This window comes from Aplysia californica, unplaced genomic scaffold, assembly GCF_000002075.1.
Source record: "Aplysia californica isolate F4 #8 unplaced genomic scaffold, AplCal3.0 scaffold00313, whole genome shotgun sequence".
NCBI classification, from domain to species: domain Eukaryota; kingdom Metazoa; phylum Mollusca; class Gastropoda; order Aplysiida; family Aplysiidae; genus Aplysia; species Aplysia californica.
This window is the reverse complement of record NW_004797583.1, coordinates 257,266-277,320: the sequence shown is the minus strand read 5'-3', so window position 1 is coordinate 277,320 and position 20,055 is coordinate 257,266. Positions and strand designations below refer to the sequence as shown.

The window sequence follows — 20,055 nt, the reverse complement described above, 5'->3', positions numbered from 1 at the left end:
GCAGACTGTTTGTACAGGTGGCCGTTAGAGTTAGTTTAGTTTAGTTTACTTACTTACTACCCGTTACGCCATCTGGCGTTTAGGGCAGCAACAAAGGATCTCCAGCTCTGTCTGTTTTGGGCCATCTTGGTCAGCGTCCCCCACGAGTTTAGTTTAGTAAGAGGTTTTTTTACCGCGCTCGCAACTGCATCAGGTCATTTTATATGAGCACGCAAAACACAAGATGCTTGCTTCCATAGCAGTTCACAGCATGGCTTGGTTTAGGTCAATGATTCAATTAATATGTTAGAAGTTTGTGGTAAAATATTCTATCTAAAAATGACAGTTTACTTCAGATTAAAACTACAGTACTTACAATTTACTGTAAAGGCCAATGGCCTTTATAAAATCGAGAATTCTGTTGGGATCAATCTCGGAGATCTTGCAATTTTTTGCATTTTAAAATACATACATGTATTTCCCTCGGGTCTCTCCAAAGTCTGGACATTCTGTTATGTGTCTAATGGAGAAATCTGAGTCGCCAGAACGGTTTCTCATATCCCTGAAGGAGGTATTTATGTGTCAGGGAGGTGTGTCCGATACGTAAGCGAGTAAAATTGACTTTGTCTCTTCTGGAGTTCTGAGGCCCAAAGGTGTTTATGGACCCAGTTTGGGCATGATGTTGTGGAATTTATATATATATAGAGAGAGAGCTATGTTCCTTCCATGCCAATGTGTCTCCCATAGACTGGCCGTTAGAGTTAGAGCAAGTCCGACTGTACTTAATGCCAATACAAAATGCTCACATTTTGTGCTTCTTGGACAAGAGCTCAGAAAATAGGCCTATTGATGTTGCTCAGAGAAAGTTGGGGGGGGGGGGGGTTGCAGAGAAACACACTATTTTCAATCCATATATTTTCCTAAAAAGCTAAATAAATTAGAAAACTTGCAGCTGAAACAAAAATTAAAGACCACAGAGGAGAGACAAAAACAAATCAGTTGTCATTTGTCTTGAAAAACTTTTTTATTATCCTCACATTTATCTGTAAGGGCCAAGCAGCCATGAACAAATTATCCTTTCATTAAAGTACAGTACAGTAACAGAAATAACTTTAGGTACCTTCATGTACATGTGAGGGGGTGGTATGCAGAACCCACTAAGCGACATTTTGGACAAAAACGAGATTTTTAGCTTAGAAATGCACGTTGTTACAGGCTATCAGATGCATGGAGTGTTTTCGGCCAAAACCCAACACATACTTCAAAAAAGCCGACAAAACAACCTTCTTTTTTTACGCATGTTCCTGCGTATAGCAGCATTTTAAAAAAGCTGAATTCCTCAAAAGTGCTAAATTGGATGAAGCGGCTTTTTTGCATCTCAGCCCCGCACGTACAACACCACTGCTCCAGTAGCCCATACACTGTGTACTAAAGATGGAATGTCACTTTATAACTGGTTGCTTTTCAGGACAAGCGGGCTAACCCAGATTTCGGGGGTTTCCAGAAATCTTGACCAACACCAAAAGTGGGCATTGCCCTACCTATACTATAGGAGAAGCTTGGTTTCGTTGGTGTGTATATTTTTTTCGTTATAGTTATAGAGAAAACTCTCCTTGTCTTTTTTTTAAAGAAACTGAACAAGGGGAAAAAACTTTACCTTCGATTTTCACCAAACAGCATTTTTCGGGATATCTCCCTTGAGCTTAAAAGTGACCAATTAAGACCCACTTCATACAAAACAAATATCTCAGCACGGGTTTTAGACGCACAAGGAAGTCCATACAGCAGTCACAGGTGATCAGTCTCGCATCGCAACATATTTCTTGTGGCTGTGCAACCATCATCTTAAAAATCATTTGTGTCACGACGCGGTGGAATCAGGCGCTCGTCAATTTTTGGGCATGTGGAGGTATTGGTTTCATCTTAAAGTTTGTTCTGTTGTCTTGAAAAAAAGTATCCATTAATCTTGAATAAGAGTCGAGATATTTGAGATAGAACAAAGAGGGGGGGCTGCTTGGTTTCAGAGGTAAATTTGCAAGAAAATAGTTGCCAAAGTTTGGCAACTTCCATAGCTTAAGAGTCCTTGGAATCTGAAAATTTACACGTTGTGAGCTTTAACCTTTAATCCACACCGAAACGTGTTTTTAAATGGACAGAAAAGGTGTTGAGCCAAAAAACAAAAATTCAATAAAAATTGCCAAACTGGCAAAAAAAAATGCCGTTTTCTTCGATTTCATAATTTTGACGAGTGTCTGATTTCGCCATGATGCGTCACATATTTCACGTGGCTGTGCACCCATCATCAGAAAAAATACCATTTACACTGACAATGTGATAAACTTATAGTAATGAGACAGCATATACCGCGCATTTCCTTCACAATAATATTGCACATTGGCTTGACCAGTCATGTATCTACAAGGATATGAAATACCTAAGTCCTTACATTCACCCTTCATTCATTTCATTATACTATTTTCCTCTACTTGTATATATGATAGGCCTACTATCTTTTATTATGAGCAGCCCCCCTCCCCCCACCCCACCCCACAGCCCCCATGCATGCGACACCCTCTTTAATTCTGAGCCCTATCCTCACCCCCCCAACAAACTCTTCTACTCCGAGCTCCCTGCTTATTACACCCTCTTTTATTTTGAGCTCCCCCCACCCCACTCCCTTTTTTCTTCTCATCTCTTTAAGTTTCCTTTTCCAACACAGAAAAAAATTAATTGCAAATACGTCAACTCCACACATTCCATTATAATATTATAATATTAATGGCTGCGCCGGAGAACAGCGACTGCTGACAGCATTTTATCGGGGGAACAGCGACTGGGGAACAGCGACTGGGGAACAGCGACTAGTATTTTACTAGATTTCTTTGTTCCAGTTTGTCTTGCTGCCGCATCGATACCATGATCAATACCACCAAGATGAGGTATTCGCTTAGTACACTCGCTGTTCCCTGAACGAATTTTTTCCCTGTTTTTTAAAATAGAGTAGCTGTTCCCCGGTTCTCCGATAAAATCAATACCGTCCTTCCACGCATTTCTGAGTCTCAACACACAAAAAATCCTACAATTAACACTTTCTCCTGTCTCCTGCATTAATATGAAAAAAAAAGTACAAAAAAAACAAAACAATACAACAGTTCAAACAGAAATATGAGTGGCATTTTGATCATGAGAACGATTTATATAAAATTAAGATCATGAAAACAATGAAACAATTTGAAAGACAGACAACCCAGAGGGCTTCGAAAACTAAAAAAACTACTCTCACATCAGTCAAAGGAAGCACTCTCTAAAGTTATACATTAATTGCAAATGGGGAATTCTTTTTCCTGGCAAATTTCTTTTTCCAAGCAAATATCCAACATTTCCGCTTCAAATAACATTAAATCAGAACGGGACAATCCAGCCCACGCTCACCTGCCTTAGCCCCATTAACTATTAGACAAAAGAAGGTTCCTGAAACGAGTTAGGTTCTAATTTTCAACTGTTTAGTTTTAGAAAGAGTATTGCAGCGCTCGCAACTGTATATGGATTTTAAACTGTAAATAATTGAAAAGTCAGCTACTTATTTTCATCACTTTTCACGGAACAATTTCTCTACTGCCCTAGCAGGTCCGGAAGTAATAAATAATTAGCCTGCTGCACTTCAACTGGACACCAATGCCCTCAAACGGAGGAGTAACCCATACCAGCACGTCAATCAGGGAGCCAAGCAATATTTCTATTGATGCAGGATAGATTTTGTAACTCTTACGGACTACTGGATTACAGTCAAGTCCATTTATAACAGCCTCTGTTATTACAGGAACTTGGATAGAACAGTGATAAATCAAATCCTGGGGATCCTGGGAGGGGGGGGTTCTATATAAGTGTAAGTAATAATATGAACCCGGCAATAACAGAGTTCAATTTGCACAGACTCGGATATAACAGTGATCTTGCAACACATGAGCTTACTTTCGATCAGTCAAATTATTAAAATTTGTCTCAACCAAGACATTTCGCCTGTTTGTATGAACGCTTGCCTAAACGCAAACTTTCAAATACATCCCGCCCCCCCGCTCATAGAGTACGGGTCACTGATCAATTCCGTCTCAGTGTCAGCAAAACAGCCCACTGGAAAAGGATCTGTGGTAATCGAATAAACATAGTAAGCTGAAGGTGCAATGGCTCTAGTAGTTTCCCTTGATAACGGTTATAACAAGACTCGCTTATAACAGGGGAAAACTGCTAGTCCCATCCGTCCTGTTGTATCCGAGTTAGACTACTTTCAAGCAAGAACGAATCATATATACACAAATAACAATGACTGTAGACATACTTTCATCAATAATCCTGTCTTTCTTTCACATGATGCAACTCTCAAACAGAGGCTTCCTTTGTTCATATGGTGTTCATCTCCTCTTGGATTTTTCAAGAGGAAAAAACAACAAAATACTCTTAATGAACAAAGAAATACAAACAATGGCACATCAATTTTCTATGCCCACCCAACATAAATATGGCAGTGAAAAGAAGTGCAACAGTCAAGGAAGAAAAATGTCATTTTCACCATCTCACTGTCAGAAAATACAAATGTATAAATTGTAAACACTTTATATTTCACACACCTGATGAAGATATTCAAAAGAAAGAGAATTCTGCCCTGTCTCTTATGTATATGAAAAGCAAGAATGACAATCTTTATCACTATTGTAACGTTTAACCCTCCTCAAATCAGCCAACTTCTTTGGGTGAAACAGCCTTAAGTCAAGCATACCCACTAGATTTACAGTTACAAAACTTTATCAATCAGAGAATCCAATTAAAATTTAGACAGTACAAAGGAAGTACAAAAGGCACTTGTCAAATCTTCACAATGGCAAATAATCTCTTTGAGATTATAAAGTCAGTATTGTATGTCGGATTACAGTTGTCCAATCTTTTAATCACGACCACTTTTCATCTTTTGGCAAACATTGAATTATATAGTCTACAACTACCACAGACCTGGCACAGTCAACACTCAACTCCGTAAGAATTCCATAACTTCAAGCATCTGTAAGTACTAAAACTACTTGACTAGACTGAAATGCAAGCACTAACCAAGTTGCAAACATAAGATATATATAAACTTTCCAATTAGTTCTTGAGGATATTGCAACAACTGTGAATAGAATAAATTACAAATATTAAAATAACACAAAGATCACATCACAAAAGATGAAGTTAAACAATGAATCAAAAATGAAATTGGACCATATGCTGACCTTCTCACTCTGGTCAGGAAACGCAAACTGCAATGGTATGGACACATCGCCCGTTCTTCCGGCCTTGGTAAGACGATCCTCAAGGCAGCGTCCAGGGAAAAAGGAGCAGAGGCAGACCGAAGAAGAGTTGGGAGGACAACTCACGAAAGATGAAGACCGGAAGGAGTGGAAGAAGCTGGAGGCCAAATCTTCAAAAGCGCCCCCACGGACATCCAGTCTACGGGATAGGTGAAGGTGAAGGAACAGACTAATCAAAATATACATTTTCCCCGGGACAGCTGTTATTTATGTATGCAGACTTCTCTCTTTTGACTTCCAAATTCCCAAACCCTTGACATGGTGACTGGTTCACTCAGTGCTTGATGGAGGTGATCTGGTCCTGGATCTCATCTAAGTAGCTCAGGCTGGGAAGAAAATCAAATAAAATAAAATATAAGGCATTACGGTGAAATCAGGTGCTCATCAAAATAATAAGAAACAGACATTTTTCCTCCAGTTTGGCAATATTTATTGGATTTTGGGTTTTTGGCTCAATACCTTTTATGTCCATATAAAAAGATATATCCATGTGAACTTTATAGAAAAACGTTGATTAATCGCTCAAAATATGTCAATTCTCAGTTTTCAGTGACTCTTAAGCTATAGAAGTTACCAAACTTTGGCTGCCATTTTCTCACTAATTTTACATCTGAAACCAGGCAACCCCCACCTCCTTCAACCGCAAATCTCTCGACCTCTATTCAAGATAGACAGTTATTTTTTCCATCCAAGTCAAGACAAATGAACAATATTTAAGATGGTACCAATAACGCCCCAAGCCCAAAAATTGACGAGCGCCTGATTCCACCACATCGTGACATAAATTTCCATTGAGAAACATGTTACAAACACTATCATTACAGTAGAATAACTCTGTCCAGGAATCTTAAGAGCAGAACAGAACACATTCATTGAGAGTGTGCATCTCTTCTTTTTTTTTTTACCTTTTTCCTTTTCTCTAACTTTTCTCTAAATGTCTCAAACTGAGTTCACATTAGAATTCTGGAAAACACTGTGACAGAACTGTGACAGTTAATATCATCTTAAGCAGTAAGGCAGGATCATGTTCTTTTTCCATCTTCTCATTCCCACTTACCTTCTTGCAATGGCTGACTGCCTGAAAAACAAATAAGAAGAAAAGACATTTCAAAAAGATTGTAAAAACAAGACACACCAAGGAGATGGATGTATATAAGTTATGCAGGCAGACATACAAAAAAAACTCCAGGAATGTACTAGTGGTTAGGTTCTCAGACTCGTAAGGTAACCGTACGGTCCTGGGTTCAAATCCCGTCAGGGGCGCGAATTGAGAGAAAGGCACTTTATACAAATTTTTATCAAGAGCGTAAGAAGCGTAATTAGTTGCAGTGGCTGGTCTTGATCACATAATTGTAAACATACATTATAATGTAATACTATAAAGAAAGGGATTTAAAGATTTAAATACACACCAAAAAACTTTGGATAACCATTCATTTTGTTATAAAAGTACTCCAAATAATGTCTGGAGATCTGTGAATCAATTACCTTTTAGAAAATGGCATTTGGTGATTTGTTACCGCCTGAAATACGGGGTAAAATGACAACCATTCAAAAAGCACAGAAACTGAAGTGGATACTACGACGCAATACCAAAACACTAATTAATACGGTGACTGGTGACGTTAAAACAAAAACAAAGTGAATAAAGCTTCCCTACTGGAATTCCAGCTGAGAACGCATCAGATCCATTTTCCTCATAGTCTGCAAAATGAAACAAGACATAAAATTCATTAAAATAGTTTATTACCTATCATGGCTTCTATATAACATTGAATTTAAACACAGCAAAAATTAACACCAACGGAGATTTGAAAACCTTTGCTTCCATCTTGTTAATCTTTTCAACACTCAAGAGAGGGCCATCAACTGCTGAGCTATCATAATACTCAAATTGAAAAAAAACAGTAACAATTCCGCCATATTTTGTGACGGGCAGTCCTGCTCAGGCCTTGCACAACAAAGAAAGCCTATTGGTCTATGTAACAGAAAAATACCATTGCAGTTATTAACAACTACAGAAAGAAAAATTCAAACAGAAAAATAATCAAAATCTAAGTGTACTGCGTTCAACGGAAGAAGGGATTTTGTTCAAAACGAATGAGCACTAAAACTTACCTCATGTGAATTGTGGACATAGCTTTCTTGAGAAGCAAAATTCTTTGCAGCCTGTGCCAAGAACTGGAAGGAAACAAACAATCAATATGAAAATGTACCAATTGTTTTAAAATTGAGATTAAAAACAGAGAAACATGGCCCAATACACTGCACTGGATCTACCGTAATCTAAAACTATGTATCAGAAATTTATCCAGGTCTTTCAAAATGTTGCAACAATAACTGGAATAATAACATAAAGTGAAACACCTCCAAGCAATAATGTTTTGCTCCAATCAACAAGTAACAAAAATGCAACCTCAATGTAATCAGTTGTTGTGAAACTTCATGTCACAGAGATTTTTATTATCTTGGTGGAGACAGAGATTTGGTCCATCCATCATTACTTCTGCTGGTGATTTTTTGTACAATGACATCAAAGGGGGTAAGAATTATATGCAGGCTGTTAAAATATATTAAACGAAGTGACGATTCGGACTCGAGTCCGATTAGACAAATATTATATTCGGACTCTGAATTGAGTCCAGCATGACATCCGTTCCGACTTCCAACCCTTGTTCCTAAATATTTCCTGCATCTATGAAACATTTTTCGATTATAATGATAACAATCAAGACGTGAGCTACATCCAGTTACTAAATCTATCTAAATTGGCCCTCCTTGCATCATTAGTAAGAACAGAACAACCAAGTTGAGTTGACCTTGCCGGGGGCAAAGTTAACTATGTCGACCAATGAGATTGCACGTACCGATCACGCACTCTCAGCTTGCTGGGGGAAGCGGCGTTGGGAAGAGGCCACGGCTGTCGATTTTGTGCTAAGTGATTTTTTTTTTAAATTAAATACAGAAAAACTATAACATACAACAAAATGAAATTAAACATGTTGAAACACAAATGGTGGTGGAAGTAATGATGATGCTGAAGTGGTGGTGGAAAGACCCTGAATTGTCAGTACCGTGTACTTAGACACTGCCATGCGCAATGAGAATGCAGTCTTTTGACTTTTGACACAATTACAGTTGTGGCCTCTTCCCACAGAAAGCTGAGAGTGCGTGATCGCTACGTGCAGACTCATTGGTCGACATTATATACTTTGCCCCTGGCAAGGTCAAATCAACTTGCTTTCTGTTCATACACCTGGCAGCTTTCACAAATCAGAGGCCTCAAGTTTCCCTGACAGCCTCAGTTTTAGAGACCCCAAAAAGTGGACATATTGCATATGTATGGAAAGCTTATTTTAAGCAGAATAAGAATAACACAATCACAGAGACAGCAGACACATGTTAAAGGAGAAAATCAAGGTTAAAGACAAGCCTAAAATTCAATTCAGACACCAAATTCGATTCCGTTATGGTGTCAAGCAGTGTAATATTTGAGAAATGGCATAGCATACATAAATACAATTGTGGATATGAAATTCAAAAAACCAGCCATAAACAAGAATAATACATACCTCAATATATAAAAAGACCATGGCAGATGCAAACAACAACTGTAGCCCTTTTATCTGAATTATTTGCTTAAAGGGAAAAAAATATGGGTTATGTCCCTTGTGTAAAAAATAAATGTGATTATCTCCTTTTGCGAAACACGTTCAAAATGTTTGTTTTTCACCTCCCTGTATTTCTTAATGTTTTGTGTGTATCTATTTATAACTGTGTGTATCTATTTATAACTGTGTGTATCTATTTATAACTGTTGTGAGAGTTAGATTGAATACTTTTGAGTACTGAGAAGCTGCATTTGTGGGTAAATAAGGAAATAAACAATACTCTTGACCCGTCTCCCAACCCCACCCTTCCACACAAGAAACAAGTAGGCTACAGTAACATAGCATTTTATTTACAGGCTCTATACAAATGATAAAAAACAGTGAAAAAAATCAAATTAAAATAAATAATGTCCTCTTGCTGTGATGTCTGGAGGTGTTAATAATGATATTGAGGTGACATTGGAGTCTAGAATATTTATAATGTAAGTGTTGTCTGTGTCAAGTGTATAGTGTGATCTGTGTTCTTTGAAGTACTGGACTCCAATGTCTCCTTCTCTTCTTGTCAAGTCAGAGGCCACTACCTGCAAATGACAGAGATAAAATTATTGCAGTAGTCTTTTAGTGTAGTGTAAGAGGCTACATTGCACTATATTTTATCACAACATTGCAATTTGTGAATGGTATTATATGTATAGTAGGCCTATTAACATATAGGCTAATATATATAAAATATATGACAGTGGACAATGTGAAAATATATTATATATATTTGATAAAAGTTATTAATCTATGTGTGAATAGCAGAACTTGGTTTTGAAGAAAAAAAAGACAAATTTGTTTAAAAAACTCACGAGGCACTTGAAAGTTTTTGATGCCCCTCTTTGTGTGCTGTGCACTACTTCAACGAAGGAGCCAATCACAGGGGCTTGATTTCTGAGACAAAATGAGTGTGATGTCAATAATAGTTCATTTAATGTTAATAATATAGAATTGGTACGGGTTTTCTTGTAGGACTATTTGCGGAAATTTGAGTTAAATGTATAGGCCTACTACAACTGAAATAGAATGTTTAAAAAACACTGAAGTACCTGGCCTCCTCCTCCTGCTGTGCCTCCTCCTCCTGCTGTGCCTCCTCCTCCTCCTGCTGTGCCTCCTCCTCCTGCTGCTGTGCCTCCTCCTCCTCCTGCTGTGCCTCCTCCTCCTGCTGTGCCTCCCCTTCATCCACAGGAGCCTGGATAAAAGCCTCGTCGAGATTTTCATGGAGTCTGAGAATGTTTATAATCAGAATATAAGTTTTTTTTAAAAGATTTGTTCTATCAAAGCATCAAATAACAGTTCATTAATTTAACAGTAAATCTGAAACCATTAGAACCTACCTGGACAAATGGTGTTCAGTCCAAGGACCTACATACTGTAAGTTGACACAGAAGCTGGGCAAGTTGCGTCTGCACGCAGTGCAGAAACATGTCAGCCGTCTGCTCCTTAAAAAGTAGTCTGCCAGTCGTTGGACCTGAGAACACAGATAACAAACAATCAACAACACAAACTTAGGCTGTGGTTGACACTTCAAAATAAAAGACATCAAATAGGCAATAAGAACACACAATGTACCTGATGGAACTTCCTGGTGCCGACGAGTTTTAATGCTGGTCTCAGGCCGGTCTCTGCTGATGTCTGAGATCAAGAAGAAAGTTCGTGCCGAGAATTCCTTCTTGACACTCAGATTCTCAGAGGCCCACTTGAACAGATCATTGGCATGACGGATATTGACCTGTCCTCCCAGCACGGCTTTGCGTACTTGTTGAGAGAGGACTCCGGTCTCACCATCAGCCTCACCTTTTCCATGCTCGGATCCATAGTAGACCCGCTCAACCTCCAGTCCCTGGAAAAGTGAGAGGTCTGCCATGGATCCTTTTCCCTTATACTGGGAAGCACAGCCATCACTATAGAGTATAACTCTATTCAGGTTGACCAGCTCTCCCACATGTCGTAGGCATGTGCAGTAAAATACTGCACGGCATGATGATCATGTTTAATGTCGTCAGACAGATACATCAGCACGTGCCGGAAGAGCTGCCCACGCTGGTCTTTCCAATAGCACCCTATTGGGTGGAGGGTTATTTGCCTCTTGGCAAAGTGGGCAGACTTGACCTCTTCAGAGAAAGTCGCTTTCCTGTTCTCTGCGAAATCCTCCACCATAAGGACTTCCCCTGAAATTTAAAAAAAAATCTCAGTAAATGAATATAATACAGCTTTTGAAATGATCTTTAGTTTGTGACCAATATTAGCAAGCATAGATCTAGTGCTAGTGTTCTAGATCCAAAGGCAGTACAAATTTTAATGTAAAGTGCTAGAATAAAATAAACTTTATGACAAACCTGGCGTCAGAGAATACTTCAGCTCACGGTATTGCGTTTGCTGCCAGTGGGCAGTAAAAATATGTTCCCGAAATGTGGCAGTCTTCGTCATGTTGTCAATCCCTTGTTGGAGACACTGAAGATCTCTGAAATACAAGTATGTAGATATTAATTTGTAAGTAAACTGCCTTATATAAGCTTTCTTGGACAAGGGGGTAGGGGTGAAATACAAAATATTCCTGGTATGGTATAAAGACATCTGTGAACTTACGCCACACTCCCGGAACATGTCGTGATGTCCAGCTTGCCATCCTCCCTTCTCCTTCCCCACTTGCTCCAACACAGTTGTTTGTGCACAATTGGCTGCACCAACAACCTCACCTCTCTCAGTGTGTCAGCACACTCATCACAAGTCCCTGCAGAGTAAATAAGTTGCAAAGAAAACCCTTACAATAATGATGTTTAATGGTATGAATGATCTGAAGTGGGCTGAAAAAAAAGTAATATTACTGGCTGTTGAAACAAAATTGAGAAAACAATCCCTTGCCAAATATGCAGTCTGCCTTTGGAGTCTTCGCAAATTGGCAGCAGATAAGCCTCAGCAGCTTATCCTCTGAGGGCAGCACAGGTTCCCCACTGGCGGAAAGCACCCTGTTCAGAGCATCTATCTTGTATCTGCAAAATTTTTTTTAAAGGGAAATTATGCCCTAGCACTATTGAAGAGAGCTGAAAATGTTTCACAACACTGATGATTATAATTTTACAGCTTAACCACTTACTTTATGTTAAGGCAGTATGCACAAGCATGTCTCTGCTGGCACTGAGCCCAGCCTCCGCACATTCTTGGGGCGTAGTGTCGTAAAAAGGGTGTATCCCACCTTTGATTCTCTGTTTTCGAGGCAGAATTGCCTCCAAGCCCCCATCAAAGACATGACCATCACCCGTGCGGGACCATGCCGAGTGCTATACCTCGCATGTGGCAAGGTACGGCTGATGTCAAATCGACAGTAGAAATCCTGGAAAATAAGACAAAGCGCTATTTGGTGTGAGCTGGCTCTGGGTGAAATAGTACAGAATAATTTCAAAGTACGAGTAGACTATGCTCACAAATTATTTGCTTTACCTTCACTGCCTTGTGCCATTTCTTTTCTATCATCTTCCTCGTCTGGCGCACCAAACCTGTGGCGACAATGCTCCGACTGGAGTTTGGACTTGTTTTTCTGTTAAAAAATAAGAAGATAAAGAAAAAATAACCAACTTACTGGTGCAATGTCTTTTATTCTTCTATCTTTTTTTCTCAAAATTGGTACATACTATAATTAAATGGGTAAAGGAAAAAACTAACTTTTTGCCGAACAGTATTCTGCGGGCCTTCTTCTGCGGCGACTTGAGAAAGTTCCGCTTCCTTAGGGCTTTCTTAAATTCTGGTGTTTTTGGGTTTGCCAGGCCCTCCACCAGTCCAGCACTCTCCGAAGGCGTTGGCAGGCGAAGCAGTTTCTTTATTTTGCTCTTTATGTTATAAAGAGTCTTGCGTGCCAAATTTCGGGGAGGAGTAGAGGGGTCAGGAGCTGTTGAAGGTCCGGGAACTGCAGGTGGAGACGGTGGGGCATTAGGCAGAGCCTGGGCTCCAAGCTGTGGAGGAGTCTGGATGGGAGGGCAGGGACCATCACACTGTGGAGAGGGTGGAACAGGTGTAGAAATAGCCTGTGGATGAGAGGTCATGCCCCTCTCTGCATCCCGCTTGGCCTTTATCTTTTGTCTCTTTTTCTCCCTGATCCACCTTTTCTTTTGAGCCGACTCTCTCCCTCTCGATTCTGCTCTTTGTCTGTGAAGAAGAAAAAATATATTGTATTCAAACATTTGTTAAAACATTAACACAATTTCCCTGAAAAATTGAGCATTAAAAAAAATGTACATATATACTTACTGTCGCTTGTCCTCCTGGAACTCGTCATGATTCTTGCCTTTGGGTCTTTTCCTACAATATGTTTCTTGTACCTCAATTAACATGCACAATTGATCAACACAATAATATTATTGCTATAAAAAGATGCATTTACATATCAATTACTTACAGCCTCCTGTGCTCGCGATACTCATCAGGAGTCATGTCTTTTGGCCGCTTCCCACAATGGATTTCTTTTCGGACTGGTGGGGTCCTCGGGGTTCCTCCAGCACGGGTTACAGCCCCGATCTTTTTTTGGCCCGAAATCTCTGAGTCCAGATCTTAGATTATAAAAGAAAGGTCAAAAACATTCGTTTAATTACACAGGAAGAGCAACAATCGTAAATTATTTTAAAATCATGTACCCGCACAAGGCAAGAGAAAAAACAATGGGAATGCTAACCTGTTCTCCCTTTGTGCTTCGAGTAGCATCTCCTTGGCTCTAGTAAGAGGCTCTTCCCTCAGATCTTGGCGTCGACGCCTGGCAGCCTCTTTTTGCTTTCGCAAGTACTCGGCGTACTTTTCTGGCTCTTCTTCTTTCATTTTCTTTCGATACCGAGCCATTCGTTCCGCCATTCTGACAAAAAAAGCAATTTGAGTCTCAATACTAAAAAACTAAAAAAATAGGGGCAACATGTCAAAGCATTTCATATAAATCTAGTTAGAGAGCTTAGAAAAAAATTCTTGGTTTCCAAAACTTGACGCAAACATTTTCAATTTAAATCTAGATATATCTAGGACTGTTGCCTTGATCTACCCAAGTCTATTACTTGACCACTTAGTACAAAATCTAGATCTCATAGTATTTTGACACCTGAATCTAGATCTAGACCATGTATAGGACTTAAAAATGAAGAATAACAAAATAAAAACCACAGCCCCCCCCCCCCAAAAAAGAAAAACGGAGAGAGAGAGACACAAAAAAAGAATAAGAAAAGTACAAAAAAGAGAAAAATAAGAAGAGAAGAAAAAACAACAACACTAAGAGTGAAATCTAGCTCTAGAATCCACGTAAATTTAATAGCTAAACAAATATTCTCTTCTATCTGTGAACGCGAGTAGTCTCAAAAACCGCATTCGTTCACAAATCGCGTCCATAGTGCATCGTTCGTACACTTCCGATAGACCCAGTTGTTTGTTTGTTCACATATCGCGTCCATCTTGTGGCGTTCGTTTACTCCCGAACGACCGAGCTGTTTGTTCGTTCGCCGCCTTGTCGTAGCACGCGGTATGATCGTAACAGACACCGATGCGATCGTTAGGCTTGTCGATTAAAACCTAATAAAACCTAAATTAAAATGTTTAATTCAAAACATTTTGCGATTCTAATGTTCAGAGATGACTGTTGATTGTGCTGACGATGATAACTGATAGCTAATGTCGATTATAAAGGCGATCCGCGTGCTTTTTTCCTAAATTAGACCTAGGTGAACGAACACACGCAACAAACATACTTGAGACCCATTAAATAAACCAGTCACGTACAGAAAAACTAAGTCCAACTCACAAAAAACACACGCTTACCTCGATTCCTTGAAGACTGAAGAGTATTAAATCCCGATGTTGACGGCACCACGGTCAGTGAAAGAAAGGAATGATCTTCAGAAAGCGCGCGCTACGTCGTGACGCAATGCGGACCCACGTGACCCAAACTCTCGGTTTTTTTTCCAAATAACAGGGTTTTTTTCCCCTCCCCCACAAATTGACGTTTTAATGCCAAAGTTAAGCCTATTTTCCATTATATTCACACAAATAAACCCTGGATATGCAAAATGTTCATACTTTGATGAGTGTTTTTGTCAACCCTCTATCTGAGACACACGTGATCTTTAAAAATGTGCCAAACATTTGTTTTTTTTAAATGCACATTTTTTTAACTTTTCGTCTTGAATTTAGTTTTACTTGTTAAAACATTAACTTAATACACTTTCCATGGCAAAAAATTACAACTGCAACCTGTCTTGACTTTTATTTAAAGATTATCCATGTGCATGCTATTTTGAGGGAACTTTCGTGGGTCTCATTTGTTGCATTTGTGACACTAAAATCAACAAAAACAAGAAAAAAACACAAGGAATCAACACCATCTTGTTTTTATTGTCTCTTTAATGACCATTTTGTAAAAATAACACCAAAAAAGTCATGCAGAGGGTCTGTGGAAGTTGTAAGAGGCATTACAATTTTAGATTGTGTTGGACAGGAAGATTTGTGAAAGCTGCCACCTAGGCTTTCTCAGTTCCAGGCCATACAGCACGCACGACTGGCCTCGGCATGGACCTTGCCTTATCCCCCCCCCCCCCCCCAACTTAAATTTGACCAAAAATCCAAAACAATGAACTAATGAACATTCAAAAACAATTTCAGCAATCTAGCAATGCCAATGAAAATTTAAATTTTCCCTTTTGCCCCCTTTTTTTTTGGTACCTAAGAAAGAATTTTCATTTCTAATAATCATGCTTCTTGAATTTTGAGAATCGGTTCATAAATAAAAAAGTTATGGGGTTGTAAAGGTCGGCAAAATATGGATGACCCACATATAGGAAAATACTCCTAAAAAGTGGACCACGCAGTAGCAGATTCTGTAAGAGAATCGACGATATCTCGGTAACTAATCCGAGTGTTCGAGAGAAACTTGGCTACCCGATGTGTTTCTGAGTGTAGAAATCATTTCTGCAGTCAGATTTACTACCAATTTCGTAGTTATTTTGTTATAATTAAAATTGTGGTGTACATATTACGATTTGGCGAAAAAGGGGTGTCGGGATGAGTCCATTTTATTTATAGCATCGTATCACAACATGGGATCTTTAAGAATATATGTCGGCAGCGTGACAAAATAATTGCAAAGCTTTTTATGATGACTTTAGACCATGCCAACCGTAAAAGATAAGTTAATTCAATCTAGCATGCCGTACAATTAAAAATTCTTTTTCCCCGTTGAGACGCGAACACCCCGAGACGAGATAACCTCGCCTCGGAATACCCCCATTGCGATGTTACAGGGGAATAGAGAGAAAAACAACCGGATGCGCGCGCCCGCGATTGCCCTATTTCAAGTGACCAATGAACGGGTCCGGAATAGTCATGCGGGGATTTGTAGGTCACATACATTTGCCACGAGAGTGAGGGGAAAATGGCCGGTCTCCGTGCGAAGCCGCTTTGGATAGGGGGGTAGTCGTAGATTTACGATCGGGTCTAACAACTACTTGACACAGAACTCTCAAATTTGAGCACACTATAGTAAAGAGGATAGATAGATCTATTACCATCTGGGCGTTGAAATTCAAACTCCTTATAGTTTTCGGTGCACATGATACGAAAGTGTTCCCGACACCAAAAGTATAGGTTAATTTATGTGTACGAACTTCAACGTCCACATATCATTAGTTTGCCCTATTTTCTGATTGGTTGCCGAGTTTCATTCGGATTGGTTCGGAAATAGAGCAGACCGAGGTTGACAAAATCGGGTCCGCAAAATCGCCCGTAAACGGGGACCAAATTTTCGCCTCGCGGGAAAGCCCGATTGGCATTGCTAAGCAATCCCTTACTACACTGTGTTTGCACAACTTTTACAGAGAATGAAAGAACGATCAGTAGGCCTAAACCAACGGAGGCAATGGATGGTGCTGTGCACTTTCTTCAGTCTTCAGTTAGTTGTAGTAAGTTGTGTTTATGGTGAATGAACATACACATGACAATGTAACATAGATCTAGATTCTAGATCTAGACCTAATAAATATCAGTATTATCTGCTGACAGTATTGTAGTGACAGTCTGCTCACCGATGAAGGAGGAGAGTGACGGTGAAATGAAATGAAACTAGATCTAGAATCTAGATCTAGAATCTAGATTTAGAACTAATTTGTGATTTCACGAGTCAAGAGATACTACATTACCTCATTTGATTTAGAACCTCGAATAACTTGGCGAGCAAGAGAACCAAGGTCATTAACATTGGCCGTTATCTTCTCATTCAGTCTTGCTTTTGTTTCTTGATTCCAATTCGACGATGCAGAAGTTCTTGTGGCCGCCATGTTGTAAACAAAGAAAGCTGAACAAACTGAGCAGCCAGCTACAAGGTGTGGGGCAATGCCAAAAGACCAATACGTGAACAAAGATAATAAGATACCCAATATTTCGTACGAGTTTTCGTGTTAGAGTAAAGAATGGACATTATTCTAGTGGAAAATATAAGAAGTGTTAGTTCTTTAATTGAATTTTCCTTTATTAACATTATGGTTGTGATTCCTATTTCGATGTTGTCCGCTTGAAATAAGAGCCTTCTGTCACCGAAAACGTCGATAAGAACAGGCACCTATACAAATTAGTTTTACTCTTTAAAAAGAACTGTTCTTCGACCTAGATTAGTATGTCTATAGCATTGAGTTTCTTGAAGGAAGTCTTTTTGGTCTATAAAATCCATACTTTGTAGTCTTTCGGGAGGTTTATAATAGAGGTGATTGGGGGTCTTTCATTTGCAAACATGCAATAGCCAGACTGGCATATCATATTGCTCTTCGCCTCCCTTTCGGATCTTTAATATTCGGGATTTTAATATTAATAATTTTAATAAGGGGGGAAGAGGAGAGAGAGGAGAGAGAGGAGAAGAAAGGGGTGGGGATACGGGGGAAAATGAGGAAGAGGAGGAGGTGGCGAAAAGGGGAGAGAGCAGCAGGAGGCTGTATATTTAATAAATTATTTACGTTAACAAAACAATATAGGTTCTTACTAAACAATATAGGTTCTTACTTAAAATATTGCTCTTAAGAAGTCATTGGAGTTTTTCTCAACATCACCAAACGGAAAATATGTGTTTTACATTTTACATGGCTTTCAGTAAAGACGTAGGCTATTTTACCCCCCTTCGTGTGTGTGTGTGTGTGTGTGTGTGTGTGTGTGTGTGTGTGTGTGTGTGTGACGTTCGGTAGGCAGTGATCAAGGGTTAATAAAAATGACGGGAATTGGAGCTGTAAAAGCCCTCGGTGAAATATCATACATGAACACCCTTTTTCGGGTGAATATACTTTGTTAAATATTAATAATAATAATGATAATAATAATAATGATAATGATAATAATAATAATAATAATAATAATAATAATAATAATAATAATAATAATAATAATAATAATAACAGTAATAGTAATAATAATAATAATAATAATAATAATAATAATAATAATAATAATAATAATAATAATAATAATAAAATACGAAGAAGAAGAAGAATTAGAGATCTAAAAAAATAATATAATTGCATTTATATAGCACATATCCACGCTCTACATCATTCTCTATAATAATGCACTTTACAAAACTACATGATGTATTATTACCCCAGCAGACCCCTGAACACTCAGTAGTATTTGACTTCCGGGAAGCATACAGTGCAAGCTGTAGATTACAGGCAGACACTAACAAACTGATACTTTGGACGTACCCTAATCGGGACGAATCCAAAATGTTTTAAAACTTTCCTGGTCTTAAAATTGTCCTCATTTAAAAAATAATGTGTAGGGCCTACAACGCAAAATGTTCGCTAAAAGACTCATAACAATAAGAGCAAATAACAATGTAGTATGATAATGTCTTATAGCCTATAGGATAATAGGTAGCCGTGGATACTTATACATTTCAGCTACTTCGTGCAACTTGAACCTACCCATATAACAGGAGCCAAAGAAAGGCAAAATAATAGGCTAATTTCTATTTTTCTTTTTCTTTTCTTTTTCTAATAGCAGCCTTTTTTTTTGGGGGGGGGGTCAATCTATCTGTCAGAGAGAGAGAGAGAGAGAGAGAGAGAGAGAGAGAGGGGGGGGGGAGAGAGAGAGAGAGAGAGAAATTGGGGGTGGGAGGTGGGGGTCTGAAACAATAGGGCTTGCAAGACCAAGTATCTTATTTCAAAAGGTTCGCATCCAGGACTGGTAAAGTCCTTTATACAAAAATGGGCTGCGCACATTCGCCCACGAACCTTTGTATAACTTCCTTGGCTGCCCCACAAAAAATACACTATGCACATAATATACCAAAGATTCTCTACTTCCATTAGTGGAGAATCTTTGCATAAATATGTTAATCCTGTCCGTACGCCTGGGGTCATTTTATACTCCAGGGATTGTATTCTTCACATTTTAGAATAATTATTTTAGAGCGAAGATCTCTTTGAAACTTTCAGTATTTCTAAACAAAACAAAAATCATTTTGACTGACTGCTGTACAAAGCGTAGGCTACGGATCGGATTAACGAGTAAATTTCCTCTTTGGAAAGTGGGGGGACAGAGTTCCCCACGTCGTAGGCCTATGGATACGATAGTAAAAGACGATGTACGGAAAGGGTTAATCATATTGTACAGCTCTGACGTTGACGCTTTCCGGGCGATTGAAAAGTCCTCATTTAATACAAAAACGAACTTTGACAGTTCTCATCTACGACGAAAGGAAAGGTCCTACGTGACCACGAGAAGTGCTGAGAGCTCAGACCATGGGGAAAATAAAAGTTTTATGTCAGGTTCCAAGCTAAGACGTCTTTCCATATATTATTATTCCATGGGCCTTCCACAACCCCAGGCGGGTGACTCAGTCCTTTTGTGTTGAACATAATCTGCGCCTCGCTCTTTCCCAGCAGACCTCCCTGCAAGACGTAGGCCTACTGTTTGCTTTTGTGACGTGCTCGTAAATTAGAAAGCGCATTCGTCGTTGACAAACCTTTTGATAACCCCCTTTAAAAAAACAAAGCAAATAAATCAATAAATTTTAAAAAATAATAAAACCTTCCGTTGTTGTTTTTTGTTTGTTTTTGTTTTTGTTGTTGTTTTGGATG

General features: G+C 39.0%; 3 protein-coding genes and 1 long non-coding RNA gene across 4 annotated transcripts; all 4 read right to left on the bottom strand.

Moving 5' to 3' along the window:
- Positions 1-5,324: 5,324 nt before the first annotated feature.
- LOC101859341 (BLOC-1-related complex subunit 7) lies at positions 5,325-17,292 on the bottom strand (the record flags this gene model as incomplete). Its single annotated transcript, XM_005102096.3, is given in 5 exon segments — positions 5,325-5,647; positions 6,379-6,399; positions 6,982-7,025; positions 7,440-7,502; positions 17,131-17,292. Coding segments are annotated over 5 exon segments (318 nt in total). The 5' UTR covers positions 17,269-17,292.
- LOC106012281 lies at positions 8,779-10,061 on the bottom strand. The gene is made up of 3 exons (XR_001184987.2): positions 10,021-10,061; positions 9,784-9,865; positions 8,779-9,513 (listed from the first exon to the last, which is right to left on the bottom strand). It is a non-coding gene; the product is annotated as an uncharacterized LOC106012281 (long non-coding RNA).
- Positions 10,084-12,453, bottom strand: LOC118477950. The gene is made up of 2 exons (XM_035970719.1): positions 10,544-12,453; positions 10,084-10,442 (listed from the first exon to the last, which is right to left on the bottom strand). The coding sequence occupies exons 1-2, from the start codon at positions 10,836-10,838 to the stop codon at positions 10,324-10,326; spliced, it is 414 nt and encodes a 137-aa protein (XP_035826612.1). The 5' UTR covers positions 10,839-12,453; the 3' UTR covers positions 10,084-10,323.
- Positions 12,552-13,447, bottom strand: LOC101858789 (protein enabled homolog). Its single transcript, XM_013084718.2, has 2 exons — positions 13,365-13,447; positions 12,552-13,114 (listed from the first exon to the last, which is right to left on the bottom strand). Exons 1-2 carry the CDS (start codon positions 13,397-13,399, stop codon positions 12,574-12,576), a joined length of 576 nt encoding a protein of 191 aa, XP_012940172.2. The 5' UTR covers positions 13,400-13,447; the 3' UTR covers positions 12,552-12,573.
- Positions 17,293-20,055: the final 2,763 nt, after the last annotated feature.